Source organism: Durio zibethinus, chromosome 24 (assembly GCF_047325235.1).
Source record: "Durio zibethinus cultivar Kanyao isolate XHJ-2024 chromosome 24, ASM4732523v1, whole genome shotgun sequence".
In the NCBI taxonomy this organism is placed as follows: domain Eukaryota; kingdom Viridiplantae; phylum Streptophyta; class Magnoliopsida; order Malvales; family Malvaceae; genus Durio; species Durio zibethinus.
In genome coordinates this window covers 20,654,846-20,681,455 of record NC_143185.1, presented here as the reverse complement: position 1 = coordinate 20,681,455, position 26,610 = coordinate 20,654,846, and the positions used below count along the sequence as shown (strand labels likewise).

General features: G+C 28.8%; 1 protein-coding gene and 1 pseudogene across 1 annotated transcript; both read left to right on the top strand.

The window, feature by feature from the left end:
- Positions 1-559: 559 nt before the first annotated feature.
- Positions 560-12,108, top strand: LOC111316471 (S-adenosyl-methionine 4-1-methyl-2-pyrrolidinyl-3-oxobutanic acid methyltransferase-like; annotated as a pseudogene).
- A 1,032-nt stretch (positions 12,109-13,140) lies between these two features.
- LOC111316247 (putative methyltransferase TCM_000331) lies at positions 13,141-14,950 on the top strand. The gene is made up of 5 exons (XM_089753819.1): positions 13,141-13,442; positions 13,531-13,775; positions 13,888-14,047; positions 14,147-14,392; positions 14,476-14,950. The coding sequence occupies exons 1-5, from the start codon at positions 13,350-13,352 to the stop codon at positions 14,836-14,838; spliced, it is 1,107 nt and encodes a 368-aa protein (XP_089609945.1). The 5' UTR covers positions 13,141-13,349; the 3' UTR covers positions 14,839-14,950.
- The last annotated feature ends 11,660 nt before the right edge of the window (positions 14,951-26,610 follow it).

The following is a 26,610-nucleotide window of genomic DNA, read 5'->3' as shown; positions in this document are numbered from 1 at the left end:
TACGATTTTTTTTAAGTAATTCATTGCTTTCATGAACCACTATTGGGCTAGCAGGATGAATTTTAGGTCTCACAGAAGGTTGAATGTTAAGGCTGTATATGAGATTAGGCTTATATGTTGGTGGATAAGATGGTAATAGGGCTAGCTAGTATGGGTAAGATGAAGTATTGTTCACAGTAAGATAGTATGGAGAGTAATCTTATGGTGAATAAGATTGATAACCCCCGACTGTCTGCCGAAACTCACGGCTTGAGCTTTGGTCTCTTTCTTCTTTGACACCTTTTTAGTTCTCTCCTTTCAACATGCCATTTTTAATGACATTCTCAATGATTTTGCCTGAGATCATCATGTCGATGAAATTTATTGTGGCATTATCTATCATCTTTTCATAATAAGAAGATTTCAAAGTGTTGATAAACACACTGTAGGTTTTTTCAGTTGAAAGGGGTTACACTTGAGAAACTATATCCTTCCACCTTTGGATGTACTTTTTAAATGGTTCAATCACCTTTTTCTTCATATTTTATAAAGACAGGCAATCAGGAGCTAGGTCTATGACATGTCGGTATTGATTGATGAAGTCATGAGTAATATTACTCTAAAAACGGATGTGGGTTTTGTCTAGTTGGACATACCACCTAGTAGTAAAACCAGTAAGGTTATCTTGAAATACATGAATTAACAACTTCTCATTATTAGTATGGACAACTATTTTTGACAATATATCGTGATATGGGTTTTCGGATACTTAGTACCATCATACTTTTCGAACTCTAATACTTTAAAATTTGAAGGAATAATCACATCTGGGACTAAACAAAGCTTAACGGTATCTGAACTTATCAAAGTGGTGGATAGCATTCACCAAAAAAAAGGCCAAAAATCACCCGAGTATCAAGTGTTCTTGAATGACCTTCTGGGGAATGACTTCAACACGATTTTCAAATTCTTGCCCAGCTTCCAAAACAAACTGAAGAAACAACTTTTTACTGGTAGCGGACCATGTTTTTTCACTGGAGTGCCTGGTTCTTTCTATGGCAGGCTTTTCAGAAACAAGAGTCTGAATTTCGTACACTCTTTCTATAGTCTTCAGTGGCTCTCTCAGGTTTAGTATCAGCTAATGTTTTGGAAATTATATTCATGTAAAATATATATTTCCATTCAGTGGCACTTTATGAGTGAATTATATTTCCATTCAGGTGCCTGAAGGGCTGGAAAGTAATAAAGGGAACATTTACATGCCCACTACAAGTCCCTCAGACATGCTGAGGGCATATTATGAGCAATTCCAACAAGATTTTTCATTGTTTTTGAAGTGTAGATCAGAGGAACCGGTGGCTGGAGGGCGTATGGTTTTGACATTTTAGGGAGAAGTGATGATCCAGCAAGTAAAGAGTGTTGTTACATTTGGGAGCTTTTGGCCATGGCTCTCAATGATATGGTCGTTGAGGTACATAAATTACATGCAGGGATAATCATTTTCCTTGATATAAATGCACATCATCTATCGATTTTGAGTCACGTCAGATCATGTGCTTAATTTTGGTCGATATATGTCATTTTCAAGCAGTGAGAGCTCACTGGCCCATATGAACCAAGAAAAGTTCATCAAAAGGGCAAAAAGTAGTTAATTTCATAAAGAAAAGATTAACTACTGTAGTTAAAGGTTTAATTTGCATAAAGTACAAATAATGAAATTAATCATGAACAAATGCAGGGACTCATAGAAGAAGAGAAACTGAACTCCTTCAACATTCCTCAGTACACACCATCTCCATATGAGGTTAAATCAGAGGTTCTGAAGGAAGGATCCTTCACCATAGATCGCTTGGAGGTCACGAAAGTGAATTGGAATGCATATCAGTGTAGACACCCAATTTGGTCCAGGTCCGGATCAACTGGGTCTAGTCTAAATGGGTAAACTTATATTTTATTTTTCTTCATTTTATTTTTATTTTTATTTTTTGTATTTTACATTTTTATTTTATTTTTATTATTATTATTTTATATATGTATATATATATATTATTTTATGTATTTATTAATATGTATATATCTTTATTTTTTTTCTCTTCTTTTTTTTCTGTTAATATTTATGTAATTATCTGTTATTTAATTTTAATTTATCTGTTAATTTTTTTTATTTATCTGATTTATTTTCGTTTGATTTTTTTTATTTTTTTGATTTATCTGGCTGAAAATTAGATTGGGATTCAATCAGAAGAGTACATGTTGGATTCAATGATTGAATCCCGATTCAAAAAGGAATTAGGATTGATCAAAAAAAATTTTGATCAATCCTTATAAAAGGGACCATCTAGAACATAACAAGGGACAGAAAAAAAACAGTAAGCAAAAGCTACTGATTGAGAGAAAAAGGATGGATAAAAAATTATAGAAGGCTAAGAAAAGGTTTAGAAGTGTTCTAGAAATTAGCAAAAAATTTTTGGAGATTTTTGAAGATTTTTTTTTTAGAAATTTCTGGAAAATTTCTAGATTTCGATGATTTTTTCGGTGAAGGTTGAGTTTTTCGACGATAATTTCGATCAACTTTGAAGTTTCCTGCCAGCTGCCCAATTTTTGGTAAGAAACCCAAAAACTGACCAACTTTCTGACGAACTTTCGATGAAAAATTCAGATTCTGGTGAAATTTTTAAAAATTCGGTGAACATTCAACCGGAGTTCTTCGATCATTTTAGAGAAAAGCGAGAGAAAAAGAAGGAAGAGAGAGAGAGAAGAGAAGGTTTCTATCGAAAAACAGAGGAAAGAGCCTTATATACCCTTCCAAAACGATGTCATTTTTACCTTAAGTGACCAAGAGGATCCGCTCATTTTATCGAGATCCGATCCGACCCGAGCGTCGACCCTCTTCCTGACCCGCGCGTGTCTTCCTCCCTCCGAGCTGATAGTCGAGCCGAGCGGAGGTCTCAAGCCGCTTCTCCGAGCCGTTTATCTTCCTTGAATCGAGCCGAACCGAGCCGTACTTCGAGCCGCTCCAGGTTTTTTTTTTTTAATTTATTTATTTATTTGTTTATTTATTTATTTTATTTATTAGATTAGGTTTATTTAATATTCTTTTTATCTTTATTTTATTTTTATTTTTGTTTTACTTTTCTTTTTTATTTTATTTTTATTTATTTTCACTTTTATTTTGTTTTATTATTCTATTTTTTTAAATAAAAATAAACAAAATATTTTTGGGGAAAAGTTAAAAGTATCAATTTTTCTTTAAAATAAAATTTCGGAAAAAGATTTTTGAGGAAAAGTTGAAAGTATCAATTTTCCTTGAAAATCAAAATTTCCAAAAAATATTTTTGAGGAAAAGTTAAAAGTATCAATTTTCCTTGAAAATCAAAGTTTTCAAAAAATATTTTTGAGAAAAAGTTAAAAGTATCAATTTTTTCTGCACAAAAACAATCATTTTTTCTTTCTTTTTATTTTTTTTAAATGTTAAATAATCCGACAATGGAGCCTCTGCAAGTGAAACAGTAGTTTTCTTGCATACTCTTGAGGTGAGGGAATTTTCTCAATTTTTTGCTAAAAGTATTAGAGTCAATTGAGAATAATTTTCAATAATTAATTACTTTGTAAAATTTTAAGGTTCATTGGATAACACAAATTTAAGTTCGTACTACCTTTTGATGGGCGTTATGAGGGTGCTATAACCTTCCTCACACGTAACCGAACTCCCTAACCCTGTTCTGGTTAGTAGACCTGAACCTATTATTTTAGAGACCCTTAAACTTAGGTGTTCCCTGAAAGGACAGATTCTTTAGGTGACCAATCGCACCTAGATAAAAAAGATTGGTGGCGACTCCCTTAAGTCAATGTCTAGCGATAGATCCCCGGATCTAGACGTTATGACAGCTTGGCGACTCCACTGGGAAACTCTGAGAGTCAGGCCAGCAAATAATTTGTGTTATCCAAAAGCCTAATAAAATTGAACCTTTTGTATAGAATTTTTTATTCATTCATGTTTATTTACTTTATTAATTATGTCATTCATATGCATATGCATAATATGAGCACTACACCCGAGCTCTGTCCCTCTAGGAGGGAGTAAAGTACATATTGCTTTCATGAGGTCTAATGCCTCCGTAGTGGCTAGCGAAATACTCCCACTCAAATTGAACCTTTTCCGCTTGTAGCCTATAATGGGTGAGGATTAAGGTGCCTTACTAGTCTGTGATGGACAAAGATGTAAGGAACAATTTGAGAACCTTTAAACTTTGACCTTAAACCACATATAGTGAGCCTTAAGAGTGCCTAAACCTAGGATAGAGCCATTTCTACCTAATGATAGATATACCTTGAAATGAAGACACAAAAAGGGTGTTTATCTAATCATTTTGATTGTTTAACTTTGTGCATCATTTTCATTGTCATATGTAACATTGTGCATCAGCATCACTTTCATTTCATCCATGGAACTAACTATATTGTTTGTCTGATTGTATGCATCTGCATTACTTTCATGATCATGTTTTAACACAATCATTTCTTATTAGATTTCATTCAAAAAAATGTACATTTCATTCGTGCATCAAAGCATCATACATAAAGCATAGCATAACATTTTTAATCATAATTGTGGTGTTAAAGGTTCAAAGATAGCTCCATCTAGTGAGAACCCTGCCCATCGATACAACACAAGATCCAGAGTCAGACAAATAAAGCAAAAAAATTCTTACAGATTTGAAAAGATAGAAAAAACACAGAAAAAGATTGAAAGTGAATTAAGTAAGATTCTGGATACTCTTAATAAGCTGAATAAGGGAAAAAGAGTTGAAAAAGATACAAGCCAACAAGTTCTCTCGTTGCAAGAAGTGGCTGACCCTTTATATCCTCCAAGTTTTGGCCCACCTCAAGCCCAGTCTACTCAAGAGGTTCCGTCACAACACTTCACATATTTAACATATCCTGGAATACCATCAGCTTCCAACCCAGGGTATTATAATAGCTATGTAAATCCTATATTTACTGAAAAGATAGTAGAACCAATTTCTGATCTAGATAATCTAAAAAAGAAGAAGAAAGAAAAGATAAAAATGGAAACTCAAGAAAGCTACAAGATTAGTATGCTAGAGCAAAGGCTATGGGTTGTGAAATGATTTAGTTTTTATGGGTCAGTTGATGCTGCTGGACTCTGTCTAGTCCCTGATGTGGTCATTCTTCATAAGTTCAAAGTATCAAAATTTAAAAAATATGACAGTACGAAGTGCCCCAGAACTCATATCACCATGTATTATCGAAAGATGGTAGCTCATGCTCATGATGAAAAACTCTTAACGTATGCCTTTCAGGATAGCCTTACTGGCTCTACGATCAGATGATATGTTCAACTGGATAGAACTCGCATTCACTCTTGGAGTGATATGGCACATGATTTCATCAGTCAATATCGACATATTATCGATTTGGCCCCTGATCGTTTGTCTTTACAGAATCTGGAGAAAAAGATAAACGAGTCTTTTAAAGAGTATGCCCAGAGGTGAAGGGATGTTGTTTCTCAAGTACACCTCTTTTGAGAAAAAATTATAGTGTTATTTATCAGCACTTTGAAGTCTCCCTATTATGAAAAGATGATAGGGAATGCAACAAAAAATTTCACCGACATGATAATCTCTAGAGAAATTATTGAAAGTGCCATAAAAATGGTAAGTTGAAAGGAGGAGAAACCAAAAAGGCATCAGAAAAGAAAGAAGCTGAAGCTTAAGTTGTGAGCTTTGATAGATAATAATTTAGGGGTTATCAACCCTATCCATCTCAAGGTTACTCTCCATACTATCCTGCTATGAATAATGCCTCATCCTACCTATACCAGCTAGCTCCACAACCATCTTATTAATCCACATATCGATCAATTTTTAGCCCTCAAGATCTCACATATAGCCTTAACATTCAAGCTCCTACAAAAATCCAAATTCACCCTACTAACCTAGCAAGTGGTTCACGAGAACAACGGACTACTCGAGAAAAACTTGTATTTGATCCAATCCCTATGACTTATACAGAGTTATATCGAGAACTTTATAATAGCCATTTGATTACCTCCAGTCATGTGGAGCCGCTTAAACCACCCTATTCAAAGTGGTATGATCCTACAACCTACTGTGACTACCACTATGAAATTACTGGTCATTCTACTAAAAATTACACTGCTTTAAAACATAAGGTGCAACGATTGATCAATGATAGAATGGTAAGTTTTAATTAAGAAAAAGTAACAACACCTAATGTTAGCGTTCTGAGTGAAAGTCAAGAACAGAAAGGGTCCGGAGAGTCACAATAAATTGAAGGGCAAGATGTCAATACAGATTCTTCACCTGATCGCATAGGGGGACAATTTTAAAAAATGAAGTTAAGGCTGGTTGAAGGTTTCTTTTGTCATCTTAGGATTTTTTTTCGAGTAATTGTTAGATTTCTTTTTGCAATATGGTTTCACTTGTTATCATCTTAATAAAGGTAAGTTAATGCATTTCATTATATTTTTCTCTTTCACTTGACCATTACTTCATGCTCTGTTACCTTTCATAACTTTATACTCCCATTCTCAAATTTCGGATGATGAATATTTAGACAATGATAACAATAATTTTGGGATTTAATTTTGAGAACTCATCTACATTAATATGAGGAGATGATTTGAGTAAAAAAAAAGGGTAAGCCATTACCAGAGGTGAAAGAGATATGTCTTGAAGATATGTAATCTTTTATACAGGATCATGAACTTTGTTCAATAGATGATATTCAAGAAAAGTATTCACAATTGAGATGAAAAATGACCATATTTCTTTTACCATTCGAAAAACCATTTATTGCTACCCCTTTGAGCCTATTATGATTTCTTTTTCGGAGGAACCCCAACCAAGGATCACCCTATACACTGGGGGGCAATTTTTGAAAATATCACGAAAGGTCTCAAAAATAAAATAAAAATAAAATAAAATAAAAATAAATGCCACACATGACTTGGGGTAAAGTAATGAGAATCTTTTGTGTGAGGAAAAAAAAAGTAGTGAAATGATGTGGGGCAAAATGCCAAGTTATATCAAATGATCCTTTGGTTTTGAACTTTTTTAATATATGTTTTGAGCCTATTATATCCATTTTTTTATGACCTTTCACCTTGGCCTACATTACAACCTTGAAAAGTCCATTTGGATCAAGTGTGAATACTCAACTTGAAGGATCATATATTGAGCGAAGGTATACTCATGATGAAGCAATGGAATCATGCTACATTGCTCTAAAGTTTGATGTATGAAAGATATCAACAATGGTTGAAAAATGAGAAAAAAGAAAAAAAAAAGATGATGAAAAAAAAATGAAAAAATGAGAAAATGAAAAAAAAAAAAAACCTGAATGGGTGATTTTGGTAAAGAAAGATCCAGGTCAAATGGCTTACATAGATAAAAGATCAAAGACATTTGAAGATCCCTCAAAGACTGGGACAAAGTTCGCCAAGCTCAAGATAACTTCAACAGTAAATGGAATAAGTTTTTGAAAAAAAATCCTAGATTAATGTTGAGAATTGTTTGAATATTCATCATTTGGACATACCATTCATCCCAATGACATGTATCCAATTTATTTATTTTCCCATTTGTTTTGTACCAAAATAGATCTTCATTGATTATCTTTACCATAATTCACCTTGTATTTTTTTTTATTGTTACAGCCCTAAAATGAATTGAGAAAATGCTTGATTGCATTGTATTTGTCAAGATTTGAAATGATAATGAATGAATGAATTTGTGTTTAAAAGAATCTTGCATTCATTTGAAAAGAAATCTAAGATGATGGTGGTAACAAAATGAAGAAATGGTAGAAACCTAAAAGAGATGATTTGGAAATATATATGATGTGATTAAATGGAGAATATAATGAGGCAATTCTTGAAAAGTGGTATAACCAAGTGATGAGTACAATGATGAATTGGTCGATATGACTTGTAAGTTATGATTGAATGATGAGAACAATCAGTGGACAAAGTTTGTTTTGGAATGGTTAATGCTGAGACACCTATGAGTAATGACCCAGTGATGGTGGTAACAAAATGAAGAAATGGTAGAAACCTAAAAGAGATGATTTGGAAATATATATGATGTGATTAAATGGAGAATATAATGAGGCAGTTCTTGAAAAGTGGTATAACCAAGTGATGAGTACAATGATGAATTGGTCGATATGACTTGTAAGTTATGATTGAATGATGAGAACAATCAGTGGACAAAGTTTGTTTTGGAATGGTTAATGCTGAGACACCTATGAGTAATGACCCAGTGATGGTGGATGAAACTTGTTTTGAAATTTGTTAGTGCTGAGAAATTCATTGAATGATGGTCAAGTGATGATCGATTGATGAAGCTTATTCCAAAGTATTGAGAAACTGAACAAGGAAGAATGTGAGTGGAAAAGACAATTGAGAGCTACACTGGTTCGATCTTAGAAGAGCAGTATAATTGGATCTTTGAAAAATCAAAAGGCTTGATGCCCAAGAAAAAAGCTTGAAAAACTTGAATACCATACATTGAATAGAAATTAATTGGCCAATATTTGCATAGCATGCATTGAAATTCATATGCATTGCATAGCATACACTACTTTCAGGAAAATATAGTCTATAAATTCAAGAAGCAGGGGTGTTCCAAGATCCCACATAGAGAAAATAGATATGAAGATATTTTGCAAATTTGAGAAGAAACTTGTCAGGTAAGTTCCTAATCCTTGAAATAGGATGTCTTTTGGTATCAAGGTTGATTTATAAGACCTTGTGGCATAATCTCCTGAAATTCCTTCAAACACAACTTTCAACTCCTTTGTACATGATTGTCAAAGAGCAATTTACTTTCTCAAAGTCGTGGTGCCTCTGTTTAGAATAGTAATTTACTTTTCCAAAGTCATGATGCCTCTGTTTAGAGGAGCAATTTACTTTTTCAAAGTCGTGGTGCCTCTATTTAGAGGAGCAATTTACTTTCTAAAAGTCATGGTGCCTCTGTTTAGAGGAGCAATTTACTTTTCAAAAGTCGTGGTGCCTCTGTTTAGAGGAGTAATTTACTTTCTCAAAGTCGTGGTGCCTCTGTTTAGAGGAGCAATTTACTTTTCCAAAGTCGTGGTGCCTCTGTTTAGAGGAGCAATTTATTTTTTTTAAAGTTGTTGAGCCTCTGATTAGAGGAGCCATTTATGTTTCTCAAAGTCTTTGAGCCTCTGCCTAGAAGAGCTTTGATCAAAAAAAATAAAAAAATAAAAAAAATAAAAAGTGAAAAGGTAGAGTTGAGTCTTGATTGGGTGTCTACGTCTTTGCGTAATTTTTGTTTCACAGAAAATGTGCAACGAGGGGCAGCTGTAGACACCCAATTTGGTCCAGGCCCGGATCAATTAGGCCTAGTCCAAATGGGTAAGTCTATATTTTTTTTCTTTATTTTATTTTTATTTTTTGTATTTTACATTTTTATTTTATTTTTATTATTATTATTTTATATATGTATATATATATTTTTTCTATCTTAGGTATTTATGTATTTATTAATATGTATATATCTTTTTTTTTCTCTTTTTTTTTCCTGTTAATATTTATGTAATTATCTGTTATTTAATTTTAATTTATCTGTTATTTATTTTTATTTATCTGATTTATTTTCGTTTGATTTTTTTTTATTTTTTTGATTTATCTGGCTGAAAATTGGATTGAGATTCAATCAGAAGAGTCCATGTTGAATTCGATGATTGAATCTCGATCCAAAGAGGAATTAGGATTGATCAGAAATTTTTCTAATCAATCCCTATAAAAGGGACCATCTGGAACAGAACAGGGGACAGAAGAAAAATAGTAAGCAAAAGCTACTGATTGAGAGAAAAAAGACGGATAGAAAATTATAGAAGGCTAAGAAAAGGTTTAGAAGTGTTCTAAGAATTAGCATAAATTTTTTAGAGATTTTTGGAGATTTTTTTTCTAGAAATTTCTGAAAAATTTCTAGATTTCGATGAAGGTTGAGTTTTTCGATGACAATTTCGACCAACTTTGAAGTTTTCGGTCAGCTACTCAGTTTTTGGTAAAAAAACTCAGAAATCGACCAACTTTTGGTGAACTACCGACGAAAAATCTAGATTTTGATGAAATTTTCCAAAATTTGATGAACATTCAACCCGAGTTCTTTGACCGTTTTAGAGAGAAACGAGAGAAAAAAGAGGAAGAGAGAGAGAGGGAAAAAGGTTTCTACCGAAAAATAGAGGAAAAAGCCTTATATACCCTCCCAAAACGACGTCATTTTTGCTTTAAGTGACCTAGAGGATCCGCGTGTTTTACCGAGATCCGACTCGACCCGAGCGTCGACCCGCTTCTTGACCCGCGCGTGTCTTCCCCCCTCTGAGCCGATAGCCGAGTCGAGCCGAGGTCCCAAGCCGTTTCTCCAAGCCGTTTCTCTTCTTTGAGCCGAGCTGCTCCAGGTTTTTTTTTTAAATTTATTTATTTGTTTATTTTTTTATTTATTAGATTAGGTTTATTTAATATTCTTTTTATCTTTATTTTATTTTTATTTTTGTTTTACTTTTCTTTATTTTTTTATTTTTATTTATTTTCACTTTTATTTTGTTTTATTATTCTATTTTTTTAAATAAAAATAAAAAAAAATATTTTTGGGAAAAAGTTGAAAGTATCAATTTTTCTTAAAAATAAATTTTCAAAAAAATAAATTTTTGAGGAAAAGTTGAAAGTATCAATTTTCCTTTAAAATCAAAGTTTCCAAAAAAAATATTTTTGAAGAAAAGTTGAAAGTATCAATTTTCCTTGAAAATCAAAGTTTCCAAAAAACATTTTTGGGGAAAAGTTGAAAGTATTAATTTTTCTTAAAAATAAATTTCAAAAAAGGTTTTTGAGGAAAAGTTGAAAGTATCAATTTTTTTTTAAAATAAAATTTCAAAAAAAGGTTTTTGAAGAAAAGTTGAAAGTATCAATTTTCCTTGAAAATCAAAATTTTCAAAAAATATTTTTGAGAAAAAGTTGAAAGTATCAATTTTTCTTTAAAATAAAATTTAAAAAAAAAAGTTTTTGAGGAAAAGTTGAAGTATTAATTTTCCTTGAAAATCAAAGTTTTCAAAAAATATTTTTAGAAAAAAGTTGAAAGTATCAATTTTTCCTGCATAAAAACAATCATTCTTTTCTTTCTTTTTATTTTTTTTTAAATGTTAAATAATCCGACGATGGAGCCTCTGTAAGTGAAACAGTAGTTTTCTTGCATACTCTTGAGGTGAGGGGATTTTCTCAATTTTTTACTAAAAGTATTAGAGTCAATTGAGAATAATTTTCAATAATTAATTACTTGGTAAAATTTTAAGACTCATTGGATAATATAAATTTAAGCTGGTACCATCTTTTGATGGGCGTTGTGAGGGTGCTATAACCTTTTTCACACGTAATCGAACTTCCGAACCCTATTTTGGTTAGTAAATCTAAATCTATTATTTTAGAGACCCTTAAATTTAGGTGTTCCCTAAAATGACAGATTTTTTAGGTGATCAATCATACCTAAATAAAAAAGATTTGTGATGACTCTCTTAAATCAATATCTAACGATAGATCCCCGACTCTAGACGTTATGACAATCAGAGTGAAGTTGACTTGTCTGATGCATTCAAGGATGGTGGGTACAATGTTGCAAAGTGCATGAGAGCTGTGGCTGAGCCATTGCTTGCCAGCCACTTTGGTGAAGCAATCATTGATGAGGAGCTCCGGAGGTACAGAGAAATCGTTGCTGATCGCATGTCCAAGGAGAAGACTGAGTTTCTCAATGTGATTATTTCCCTTATAAAAGGTTGATTATCTTCACCAGCTAATTCTCAAAATAAAATGGTACCCAATACATCTATATATATATATCTTTCACCTTTTATAGATGTTGCCAGGGTCAAAGTATTTATTGTATTCTATACAAATATTACTGTATTTTATGCATCTTTGAGTATGAATAAATAAAAATTAATCCTTCATTAATTTCCTGAATTTTCCAGTTTATTTCCTACTAATTTCCCCTGTAATTAATAGTATTGGCTGAGAAATATCAGAATGAGGACAGTAGCTCAGTTTCTAGCTGCTATTGCTACTGCTAAACTATCACTGATTCATTTCTTTTGTTTCTTTTTTTTTTTTTTTGAGGTAATTAATATTCTATCATTAATTTCATGATTTCAATCTGAGTTTTGTGATTATAATTGAACCTCATCAAAATTTCATGGTAAATCCTACAGAGCCGAATAAATGAGATGAGAATTCAATTATGTATGCCCTTTAGCATACATATGTCCTAATCATGCTCTTAAAAGGCCTCAACTTACTTTTAATAATAAAAACATGGATCATTAATGAATGAAAATGAATTTACATAAAAAAGACGGCAATAGGACGAGTTTTTCTGGACCTGACTCTTGAATATTAATATATAATTTTAATATTAAAATATTATTTTTATTTTATTCGTATATTTATAAATAATAATTGACTCGATTTAAATTAATATAATTAATTTAATTTAATATAACATTTTATAAAATATTTTTAAATATAAATTAAAATTTAATTATATATAAATATATTATTTTTATTAAATTAATTTTAAATGAAAATATTAAATATTAAATATTAATTTTATTAATATAATATATATAAATAAAAATTTTAATAAATAAAAAATATTTTTTGTATATATCCGGATAAGGTGTAAGTGGTGCATCCTAAGATTCCACTAAGATATGAATTTCGCTTTAGAAAAAAAAAAGTCAATCAACTTTCATTTCAAAAAAATTACAAACCTATCAAATCTTTATAGATAAGAATTTGTCGAATTATTTTATCATCTTAATTTAAACATTTAATAATCTACAAATAATATAAAGTAAAAAAAAAGTATTGTTATTTTTTAAATAAAATTAATTACATAGTCTATATATATATATATATATATATATTTATATATAGGGCAACTTAACGTTATCACTGACAAATTATGTAATATTATGGTATCTACTGTGCTAATACCATTATTTTTCTCTTAAAAGTTGAATACAAATCCAATACTATGATTTTCCTGTAAAGGTTGGATAGCAACCAAACACTAGAGAAATTCCAGGCATTGGGATTTCCCTTTTTTTTCCTTCCTTCACGGATAGCGGAAAAAAATATGTAACGAAGACTTTCGACTGGAAGTAAAACTGTAAAATTGCTTGATTTGATTTCTTATGTATATTTAGATAATTGTTAGGTCTCTGTCTCTACTTTCTAGCGGGTGCCAATAATTAATTATATTTCTTTTAACAAGAGTGGTGCGCGGAGAATCCACTGGGAGCACCGCAAAATGGAAGTCGGTAAAGAAACTGCTGCTGTAAATGCTCTTTGCATGAATGGGGGAGATAAAGAAATTAGTTATGCCAATAATTCTCTCTTCCAGGTTTCTTCTTTTCTTGAGTAGATTGTAGTTCATTGTTTCTTATCTAATGTTTTTAATTTTTCCCTCTTTATTGGCTATATTCTTTCAGAAAACAGTGATTTTGAAGACGAGGAGAGTCCTAGAAGATACTATCAAAGACCTGTTGAGCAATGTTTTTCCAACTTGTGTTAAGGTGGCGGACTTTGGTTGTTCTTCAGGGCCCAACACCTTCTTAACAATCTCTGAAATTGTTGACATTGTTCACGAGATTTGCCGACAAGCACAGTTGAAATCCCCCGAGTTTCAAGTGTTTCTAAATGATCTGCCAGGAAATGACTTCAATGCCATTTTCAGGTCAGTCTCCCTTAATCCCGATGAAGCAGGATTGGATCCCAAATTCTCAATACAACAATTAGAAAATAAATTTTGTTTGATCAACCGTATTTGAAATCACCTTTCCAATCAGGTCTGTTCCTGCTTTCCTTGATGAACTTAAGAGAGAAAAGGGAGATCTCTTTGGACATTGTACAATATCAGGAGTACCAGGATCCTTTTATGGAAGACTTTTTCCAAGTAGAAGTCTACATCTTATACATTCTTCAAACAGTGTTCACTGGCTATCAAAGGTTTGCACCTTTTCCATGAATTAAGAATTCGGAAAACTTCCTCTTTTCTTTTTTTCTTTTTTCCTGTTAATTTGTGCTAATTTTCCGAATGATAGTCAGGTCCCAGATGGAGTTGAGAACAAGTGGAATATATACATGGCAAAATCAAGTCCTCCCCATGTTTTTAAAGCTTATGCAAAGCAATTTCAGGAGGACTTCTCATTGTTTTTAAGAATGCGATCAGAAGAAATAAAACCTCGAGGGCGTATGGTCCTTACCTTAATGGGTAGGAGAAACCCAGACCCTTCCACCGAGTTTTATGGTTGGGAATTGCTAGCAACATCACTTTGTGAGTTGGTGGAAGAGGTTATTTTCTTTCCATTCCCAACCTACTTAATTATTTTCATATTTATTTTCCTTTTGTATGTTAATGATATTTTTCGTTGTAGGGACTTGTGAAAGAGGCTGATTTGGATTCATTCAACCTTCCTCTGTATACACCCTATAAGGAAGAAGTAAGGGAGATTGTTCAAGAGGAGGGATCCTTCGAACTTGACAGGCTAGAAGTTTTCGAAGTCAATTGGGACACAAAAGAAGATATCAACAACAATGGCTTTGTGTTGGACAAGTATGAAAGGGGGCAAAAGCTTGCAAATATTACAAGAGCTGTTACAGAGCACTTGCTTGCTTGTCATTTTGGAGATGCTATAATTGATAGGTTATTTGCAAGGTTAGCAATACACGAGGCAGAGAATCTTGATTCCAATGATGAAAAGGTGGTTAATTTTGTGGTTTCAATGACAAAGAAGTAGACAGCAAATATTCATATGCTTTAGCTTTAGTTTGAAAAGGCAACTCTACTGTATTATCTACCTGAATACCTTATATAATTAAGTTAGCTCTGTTGAACGTATTAAGATTTAATATTGTTAGTTATTATCACAGCTTTGATATTACCTGTCAAAAAATCAACACATATATATAATACTCACACATAAAATAATATGTTTAAATAAAAAATAAAAATACATAAATATATTTGTTTCGATCCAATTCAAAATGATCTACTCCAAATCTAACTTATTAACAAATAAATCTTTATAATTGTGAGATTTTTAAAATGAAAAAAGCCTTCAAAAATTGTTTATTCAAAATTTAACCCAAAATTCAATTACACCATTTTAATAGTTTATTCACTTAATTATTTTTTTGGTGTCTAACTATCTTGCACTATTAAACTAAAACTTTAATATCTTATTTATAAAGATGAAACCCTTTATACATTTATTAAATTCTCAATGTGATATATAAGACAAATTTAAAACTTCTATAACTTTCGATGTAGGATTTTGAGATTCACAGTAAATCTCAACAAATCTTTCCTTGACTTGAATCTCAAAACACTTTAATAATATCTGCAAAGCTAACACGCTTACCTTTCTTTTTGTCTTTTATCACGGAGATCCCAACAACTAAGTCTCCATCAAGTATGTACAAGTGATTTTTTACTCTATTCCCTTGTAAAATCACACTATCATTATTGTACACATTCAATCAATCATTACTATCATAATATGTGTATCCCCGATAAGCTAACTCACCCAAAATAATCAAATTGTAACTATAACTTGGTACATACCTTACTTGATTAAGCATCCTAATAACATCATTATGAGATCTAAGGCAAATACTCCTAATGCCTTGAATCTACATATTTTCGTTATTAGCAACCACAATATCCTCATACTTTTCATTTTCATCCAACTCTACAAAGCAATTCTTATCATTACAAACATGAACTGTAGCAGCAGAATCTAAAACCCAACATTTATCACCTTTCAAAGTTTAAGTGTCATCCACACAAGTCGTCAAAACGACATCATCGTCAGACACAATAACGCAGTATCACTCTTTCTTTCATCTGATTTCTTCTCATCATTCGTCCTTTTGAAAGCAATCATATCCCTTATCAACTTCCTACAACGCACTTGGATATATCTATTTTTACCACAATAATAACATTTTATGTCACTGTAATCTCTGTCTCTTAACTTATATCTCTCTTTTGATCCATCAATTCTCTTTTCAGTCCTCCCTTTATCAAAACCCTCTATAACTAGTGTACTCCCCCCAGGTGATGAATTTTGAACTCTCATAAATTTTTCGTTCTCATGCAATAGGACAGTCACATCATCCAACTTCAAAGTACACCTACCTACCCATAAAGTCTGAACTAAAGGCCTATAAGACTTGGACAAAGATGACAGTAAAATTAAAGCTTTCTCTTTATCTTTTAACTCATCAACAGAAATTACCAACAATTGAGAAACCAATTTATTAAACTCATTCAGATGATTATGAAAACTCATACTTTCTTCCATCTTCAGAGAATACAGATTCATCTTTAAACATAATCTATTAGTCAATGACTTCGAGCATAAATACCTTCAAGTTTATCTCACAAACTCTTCAGAGTACTCTCAACATTATACTTTATCTCTAGAGCTAACGCCAATCTAATAGTACTAACAGTTTTCTTTTGAATCTTATTCCAATTAGCGTCAGACATTCTTTCAGGCTTACTACTCTCTAATGTCTGATCTAATTCTTGTTGTACTAACAGATCTTAAATCGTACTTTATCATAACATAAAATTACTCTTTTCATCAAATAATGAAATCTCAAACTTAGGTATAAGCATACTAGACATACTTTTTTCACAGCTCTTATACCACTTGTTAAAAAATCAACACGCACACGTAATACCCACACACAAAATAACAAACTTAAATAAAAAATAAAAATACAAAAATATATTTGTTTTGACCTACCTTAAAATTACCTACTCCAAACTTAATACACTAACAAATAAATATTTACAACTGTAAGACTTTTAGAATAATAAAAATCTTCAAAAACTCCTTACTCAAAACTTAATCTAAAATCTAATTATATTCTTTTAATAACCGTTCACATAATTATTCTCTTGGTGTCTAATTATCTGACATTACTACACTAAAATTAAAATATCATATTTATAAAAATAAAACTCTTTATATTTTTACTAAATTTTTAATATGAGATATAAGATAAATTTAAATACTCTTATAACTTTTGATATAAAATTTTGAGATTTCAAAATAAATCTCAACAAATACGTGTTTGGAGCCCTCTTATATTAATAATTATCAAAGTTTCAAAATACAAAATCATTCCTCGAGGTCTAAAAAAATATACTTTGATCTTCAGAACAGAATATCTGGCTCCTCCACTTATAGCTACAAGTCTAAAAACATCCCTCTCTGTCTTAAAGTATATCTCAAGAATAAGACCAAAAAAAAAGTTAAAATAAATATCAAATTTATTTTAATTTATTTGTGTAATTAACGTCACGTAATTTCTTTACTGTTTTGAAGCAAAATCACCTGCAGGCTGTACCAATTTAAAAATAGAAAGAGAAAAATTAAAACAAAAAAAAAAAAGTTTCATGCCTTGTTGCCTTTTCTTTTTGCCTGGATAAATAAAATTTTATTCATCCAAAGAAGCAAGCTGCTATAAAATGAACAAAAAACTGCAAAGAGCAGTAAACAGTCCTTACATATATAGCGAAAACCACCATAAACAAAAGCAGAAGTTAAAACGAGCATTTCCTCCTCTGTACCCGGCCAGTATTGATATATCATCCGGTTGATCCTATCACTTGCAATCTGCTGGAATCAATGAAGTCTTCGTCTCACTACTTTAATGTGATTTAAAAAAACAAGAGCAGTACTGGCCTTCGCACCATGAAACTTGCTGCTATTTGTCCCATCCTGATAAAGTAAAAGATAGGCCCCAATCCTGTCTTATCACTTTGCTGCAATTAAAGGCTTCCCCTTATGTACGTCGTACCCAGTTGAATTCACTACACCAATCTCCAACCTTTTTCTGCATCCCACAAAGCTGAAGACCTTGCTCGCAAGTCTAGAGTACTAATCACCTCAAAATATATTAAAAAAAAGAAATAAAAAATGAATAAATGATAGTTTAGCAGTAGCCACAGCAAGCTAGAAACCGAGCTTACCGTCCGCATTCTGATATTTTTCAGCCAAAATTATTAATTATAAGGGAAATTAGTAGAAAATAAATTAGAAAATTCCAGAAATTAATAAAAGATTAATTTTTATTTGTTCATACATAAAGATGCATAAAATATAGTAATATTTATGGGAGACAATAAATAGGTTGACCCTAAAAACATCTAAAAGGTAAAATATATATATCATCTATTATTTATCTATATATAGAATTATGTATTTCAAAAATATTAATAGTTATCTATCCAAAAACTTTAATAAATTTTTAAATTAACAAATTTATTTTTAAATATTTATAATTTTTATTGATTTAAATCAACTATAATTAAAAATAATTTTTTTATGAAATTAATTTACTTAAAATTTTAAAATTTTAATTTCAAAAATATTAAAAGTGATTCACTAAAATATTCTTAGTTATTTTTTTATATATTTTAATTTTAATTTATATATATACTAATTTTGACATGTATGATGTATATATAATTTTTGTCTTTAAAAATTTATTTCGATAAATAATTTTTATATTATAATAATAATATATATTAATAATTTAATTTTGATTTTGTTATAATATAAGTAAATTTTAATAATTTTTTATATAATTTTGATTTTGATAGTTTTTTTATAAAATTTTGGCAACTTTTGACACAATTTTGATAACTTATGGCATAATTTTGACAATTATTGATATAATTTTGATAATTTTTTATAAAATTTTAATAAATTTTTGATGTAATTTTAGTAATTTTATGGTAACTTATGATATGCTTTTAATAATTATTGATAAAATTTATATCATATATTTAACAAAGGATTTATGTAAGAAAGCACGAGTCTAATTCTAGTATAAAATAATTTTTTTATATAATAATATTATTGTTCATTCAAATTTAGAATTTTTTTTGTTAAAATTTTTTATTTAATAGATTTATGGTAGGTTCATCCTAGTTTCTCTGAAATTTCTAACTTCATTTTTGTTAGTAAAATATTAAATTCTTAACAACTTTAAACATAAAAAAATTATCAATGATCAATAATTAAGTTATTATTAATTTACTATTATGTTATCAACGATTTATTATTAAGCTATCTATGATATACTATTAAATTACCAATAATTGATAACTAAATTAACATTGACTTACTACTAATATATTAATGATTTACTATTAAGTTATTACTGATTTGCTACCAAATTATTAATGATTTATTATTAAGTTACTAATTATTTATTATAAAGTTATAATTGATTTACTATTAATTTACTGATGATTTACTATAAAATTATCAATAATTAACTAATTTACTATTAAATTATTACCGATTTACAACTAAATTATTAATTATTTACTACTAAATTGTCATTAATTTACATCTAAATTTCAATGATTTACTATTATATTATTATACATTTATTACTATGTTATATTAATTTACTACTTATTTTTCGATTATTTACTATTACTACTATGTTATATTAATTTACTACTTAGTTTTCGATTATTTTCTACGAAATCATCATAGATTTATTATTAAATTAGTCATGATTCATTATCAAATTATCACTGATTTATAATAAATTATCCATGATTTACAATTAAGTTATCATTACTTAACTATTAAGTTATTGATGATTAAATATTGCTAAGTTATATTTATTTACTTTTAAGTTTCCAACGATTAACTACTAAATTATTATTGACTTATTACTAAGTTATTTTTTATTTACTATTAAGTTTATCAATTAATTATGATTAAGCTAAAATTGATTTACTTATAAGTTGTCACTAATTTATTATTAAGTTATTATTGATTTATTATTAAGTTATTAATTATTAATTACTAAATTATCACTTATTTTTTATTAACCTATAATTAATTTGCGAATATGTTGTTATACATTTACAATTATAAAACATGAAATTTAAAAATCGATTAATAATATATAAGATAATTTTTTACAGAATAACATTATTGTTTTATTAAAATTTAGAAGTTTTTCACTAATTTTTTATTGAATAGGTTTTGATAGGTTTATCCTATCCCTAAAATAAAAGTTTTGATTTTGTTTCTACTAGTAACCATAGTTCAATTCTTGGTAACTTTAAATATAAAAAAGTTATTAATGATAGATAATTAAGTTATTAGTTATTTTTACTACTAAATTATTAATAATTTACTGTAAAATTATCAATAATTTACTACTAATTCTTAAATAATTTATTATTAAATTATGAATGATTTATCATTAAATTGTTGGTGATTTACCATTATGATATTAATAATTTATTATAAAGTTATAATTAATTTACTACAAATTTACCACTGAATTACTAAAAAATCATTAATAATTATTTAATTTATAATTAAATTATCATTGATTTACAACTAAATTATTAATAATTTATTATTATATTATTGATAATTTACTACTAAATTATTAATTTAATATTAAATTATCAATAATTTATTATTATATTTTTATATATTTACTATTACGTAGAGATGTCAAATGAATTAGGCAACTCTTGACATGGCACAATTTAGCACGGTATGGGTCGTGGTTGGCACAATCCATTGCTATAATCATGGGTCATGCCAAACATGCTTCATATACTTGTGTTGTGTTGGATTAAAGATTGTGGGTCCATTAAGCTCGCATGACATGACTCATCAAGGGTCAATCCCAACACGTGGTACATGAGCTACACAAGCACTAATATACTGCATTGTTTCGGCCTATAAATATTATAAATTAGTTTAGTCTATTAATCTTTAGTTATATTTCATATATGTTACTTTTATCATATAATGGACTTTTTTACCCTTTTGATATTTTATGTTAACAATTTATAGAAATTAAATTATATCAATAAATCTATTTATAAAATATTTAAACTATTAGTAAATAAAATTACAATTTTTTTCATTTTTATTTATTATTTTATAAAAAAATAGAACTATGAAATGTATATTAGTTAAAGATTGATTATGAAAAAAATAAGGAATAAGACAAAATACAAGATATAAATGAATTATTATATGGAGAAAATGAGAAATAAAAGAATAATCTATATCCATTTTTTTAATTTAATGATATAATATTAGAATTTGGTAATTTCCACATATTATTTTGGTGGATTCTTTTAACCTTTATTGATAAACATAGATATTTTGTCAAACTATATGAATTATATGTTTCATATCTTAATTTTATATATTAGTTTTTAAAGATAATTAAAAATTAAAAAAATGCCTAAAAATGTAAAAAATTTTAAAAATTATTAATGGATTGTGCCTGAAGAATAATGCTATGCTAGGCACAATCCATAAAGTCTATTAGCCATGTGCCATGTTGGACCACTAAATTATCAATTATTTATTATTAATTTATAATTGATTTATTACCAATTGATTTATTATTTATTATTATCAATTAATTACTATTAAACTATTTTTTTTTTGTTAAATTATCACTAAATTACTATTAAGTTACTATTTTTTATTACTAAATTATCAATAATTAACTACAAAATTATCAATTTTTTAAAATTATCCTCGATTTAGTACCATATTATTATACATTTACAATTATATTATAATTGATATACCATTAAATTATTATGTATTTATTATTGTATTGTTACTAAATTAATAAAAGTTATCAATTATTGACTAGTGAATTATCATTCATTTACTATTAAATTAACTTTAATTTAGTATTAAGTTATCGATGATTACTATTAAGTTATATTGATTATATTTAAGTTTTTAATGATTAAATTTATGTTATTAATTAGCTACTACTATATTATTATAGATTTTTGTATATCCAAAAAGAAAATAACCACAATTTATGCTAGATTATATAATTTGTAAAGTAGAGAAAGAAATAAGAAAAAGTTCAAGTGTAAGTGACTCGAAAGAAATGAGTAAATGTTTTTAATTTACTATCAGTAGCTTAACACGAAATAATAAGTTAAAATCATAACTTTTTATACTAATGCAAGTATTAAGACTAAATTAAATAAATAAGTACTGTAGACACCCGTTTGCATCTGATATATAATTGAGTGTAATCAAATTTTTATTTTTTTCTTGTATTATTATTCTATTTTTATTTTTTATTTTCTTTTTTTTCCTTTTTGGATTTGTGTTTAACAAAGAAATGGGAGTTAACAAAAAAGGAAAGAAAATCAAATCCGCATGCAACCAAAACAAAGGGATTTCAATTCAGGATCGAATCAAATTAGATAAATTTGTAAAAACCTAAGCCTAAAATCACATTGGGCAAAATTCGATCTTAGAATTCAAGCCTAGATTGGTTCTATTTGAACCTTAAAATTAGTACTAAAGCAGACTATAAATTAAACACAGAATCATAGAGAAAGGTAAAGTTTATCCATGGAAAATCTCTGGATTTGAAGTTTCTGGCGATTGAAAGTAGTTTGAATTTATGGGTTTTAGGTTTACAATTATGGGATTGAAAGTTTGAATTTATGGGTTTAGGTTTGAATTTTTGGGTTTAGAGTTGAATTTCTAAGAAATATGAAAAAAATTTGGGTTTGGGTTTGAATTTTTTATTTTTTCGATTGAATTTTTTGGTGGAGTTTGAATTTTTAGGTCGGATTTTGACAACATTTTTCAAAAACCAACAAGTTGCCTAATTTTCGATGACTGATTTGAAATATTTCTAGAGATAAGCTTTGAGGGCAAATATGAGGAAAAACCAATTTTTGATCCTTTTATAGGGCTCTAATACAGTGCTGTTTTAGTCAACCCAAGATCTGTGTGAACTCATTTAGGATCCACGTGCCGTTCATAGAGCAACCTGACCTTATCGCAGGTTTTTTTTTATTTTATTTTTTTCAATTTTCATTTTTAAGTTTTTTTCTTATTGTATTTTTATTTTCATTTTATTTATCATTAGTATTTCACTAATTTTAAAATTGAGCAATCTATTACTTTTTAAATACTTTTGTAAAATTCCTTTTTATTATTTTATTTCTAAAAAAAAAATTTCCTTTTAAATAAATTCATGAATCTTTCTAAACTATTAGAGGATTTTTCATGAATTTAAATTTTATGGATTCTATCAAATTGTTGAAAATTTTCATAAATAAGGTAATCAATAAAATATTTTGTATTTTATCCTACCAAACTATTAGAGGATTGCATTTTAAATTAAATCTTGCCAAACTATTGAAAGATTTAATAGATTTTCTCAAAAGTAAAATTTTATAAATATTTTACAATAAAATTTAACCAAACCATTGGAAGATTTGCATCAAAGTAAATCCTACAAAATTATTAGAGGACTTTACTAATTATTTCCTTGAGCAAAATATATTAATAAATCTGACGATTTAACCTCTTTAGAATGGAATACTAGTCTCCATGAATACTTATGAGGTGAGAAAATTATCTTAAATTACTACCAAACTATTGAGTAATCTTAAGATCAATTTTCAATAGTAAATATTTTGGTAAATTACAAATATGGTTAAAGTTTGGATAATTTAAAATTAAACTGATACCATCATTTGGATGGATACTGTGAGGGTGCTATAATATTTTCTCACGCGTAATCGCACTGCCAAATCTAAAATATGATTTCATGGACAAAAGTCTTTTATTTAAAGATACCTACGTCAATCATGAGACTTCTCTTTAAAGAGAATAGCTTTGATCAGATAGCCAATTGCACTTAAGTAAAAAAGATTGGTGGTGACTCTTTTAATCTATGTCTAGCGGTAAGTCCATGGATTTATACGTTATGACATGTACAATATATATTAAGTCAACATTTCTAAGATATTTTTTAAATTTATAGTTCATGGTAAAATAGAACATATTAAGATAAACTTTATTGATTATTTTATTAAATTATTAGAGTATGTGTTTTTATAGTTGTTAGAAAAATACAATTGCATATAAAAGATTAAAAATTTTAAAGTGTTCTCTCATCAATGGATGTAATAAATTTGTCTTATATTTCTATATTTAAATATATAATTTTAGGTAAAATTTTTGTTCTTTATATGATAAAAGTAATGAGAACAAATTTACTAAATAAAATTTATAAAAATTAAGTAGACAATAATTTTAAAAAAATTAAATTCACAATAATTACCTTTTCATTTTCTATAAAATGTCTTTTACTAAATAAAAAGATGGTTAATTCTTGCTTAATTTTTATTGCCATAATTCAAAATAATTTTTTTTATATTTTAATGCCAATCAAATTCATCATTTGTAAAAGGTAAAAAATATTATAAACGGTCATAATGATCCAAATAATGTTTAACTCTATGTTATCTTCTTGAATGAGTATGAATTATGAATTTTTTTTAAATAAAATATTTGAATTGTTTTTGTCACGGGTCGAGACTTAAGCTCCGAATCCGCGCGGCTCCGGGACTCGGGCATTCACCCTTCCGGCATCTCAAATCAGCCTTACCGCCACGGTTCACACCCTTGTGAAGTATTGTCCGCTCTGGCCCCCCTGGCCTCACGGTTTTATCCTATAAAAGGCGCCTCACAAATTTGAGATTAAGTCTCTACATATATATATATATCATTCTTTATCCACGCATCCTCTTGATGTGGGATCGGGGGTGTTACAATCTTCCCACCTTTAATGCTTGACGTCCCTGTCAAGCTGAGTCCATCCACAGGACCAAGATCACACTAGACCATCGTGTAGCACTTAGTGACTCCCACGGCTCCACCGTGTAGCACTTAGTAACTCTCACGACTGCGGACTGGTGACCGCTCTGATACCATTTGTCATAGGTCGAGACTTAAGCTCCGAACTCGCGCGGCTCCAGGACCCGGGCATTCACCCTTCTGGCATCCTGAATCAGTCTTACCACCACGGTTCACACCCTTGTGAGGTATTGTCCGCTCTGGCCCCCCTGGCCTTACGGTTTTGTCCTACAAAAGGTGCTTCACAAGTTTGAGATTAAGTCTCTACATATATATATCATTATTTATCCACACATCCTCTTGATGTGGGATCGGGGGCGTTACAGTTTTTCTCAACTTATATAACATCAAATTGATCAACAAAAAAATGATTATGAACTTGTTGATCTATATTAACATTTCTACAATATTAATTTCAAAAAGGAGATATATCTTTTAATCTTTGTAAGATTTAAATATAAAGATTTTCTTCTAAAATTATTATTAGTATCTCCATCACTTTTTGCATTTAAATTTTTATTGTGTTGTGTTCTCATTTTATTTTGAAAGTTATTATTGGTGTCATAAAACTATAACTAAAATAGCATGAATTAATCAACTCAAACTTGAAATAATTCAAAACTCAATTTGAGTATAAATAAAATTTTTACTCATTTTAAAATTTAATTTAATTAAAAATAATAAAATACACATAATTATAAAAATGAACTAACTTAACTCTATTTCAATTGATTTTAAAAACCAACAAATTAATAATTATTTAAAACCAAAAATGATTGAACATAATTAAAATTTGAATTGAAATATTAACCCAATCAAAATCCAATATTTTTTATTCATTTTTCGTAACAATTTAAAAGTTTCTTATTTGCGTTTTTTCTTTCATCTTCAATTCTTATTTTTATTATCTTTGTGATTGAATTAGTTAATTAATTTTAAAAGTTTAAATTAGTTAATTAATTTTAAAAGTATTTTAAAAGTGCAATTGCAATTATAAATAATTGAGCATACTTCTTTTTATTTGCTTTAAGATGATTTGAATACAATTTTTTTAAACAAAAAGAAGCATGCTCTAATTATTGAGTTAAATTTGCTCAATTGCATAAGTGATGTAGACACCCAATTAGGTCCAGACCCAGATCAATTGGGCCTGGCCCAAATGGGTAAGGTCCAATCCAATTTTATCCTGTATTATTTTTTTTCTCTTTCTTTTGTATTTTATGTATTTTATTATTTATTATTATTATGTATTAATATATGTATATATATATTTATTTATTTATTCATTAGATTAGATTTATATGTATTTTATTTATATAGTTATATATTTGTTATTATATTATATATATATATTTTATAATATATTTTTGAGTTTATCTTATTTTATTTGTTATCATTATTTTTTAAATTATCTGTCAATTTTATCTGATTTTTTCCCGATTATCAGATATTATTTTTTCTAGTATTTTTTTTTATTTTGATTTTTATTTTGGAGGGCTAAGATTAAAAGTTGAAGAATCCCACTGTGGAGGAGAATTCAATCAGAAGAGTCCAATTGGATTCAAAGATTGAATCCCCGTCCAAGGAGGAATTGAGATTGATCAGAAACTCCTGATCAACCCCTATAAAAAGCACCTCCTGGAACAGATGAAGGACAGACAAAGAAAACAGTGAGCAAAGCTACTGAATTTGAGAGAAAAGAGGTGTATAGAAGAGTTTTCGAAGGCTAAAGAAGGTTGAGAAGAGTTAGGATAGCTGTAGGGATCGGAAATAATTTTTTAGAAATTTTTGGCGAAA

Coding starts and splice junctions, on each gene's coding strand:
- LOC111316247 (XM_089753819.1), top strand. CDS start 13,350: ATGGAAGTCGGTAAAGAAACTGCTGCTGTAAATGCTCTTTGCATGAAT. Junction 13,776..13,887: donor GACTTCAATGCCATTTTCAG/GTCAGTCTCCCT, acceptor CTTTCCAATCAG/GTCTGTTCCTGCTTTCCTTG. Junction 14,048..14,146: donor GTGTTCACTGGCTATCAAAG/GTTTGCACCTTT, acceptor AATGATAGTCAG/GTCCCAGATGGAGTTGAGAA.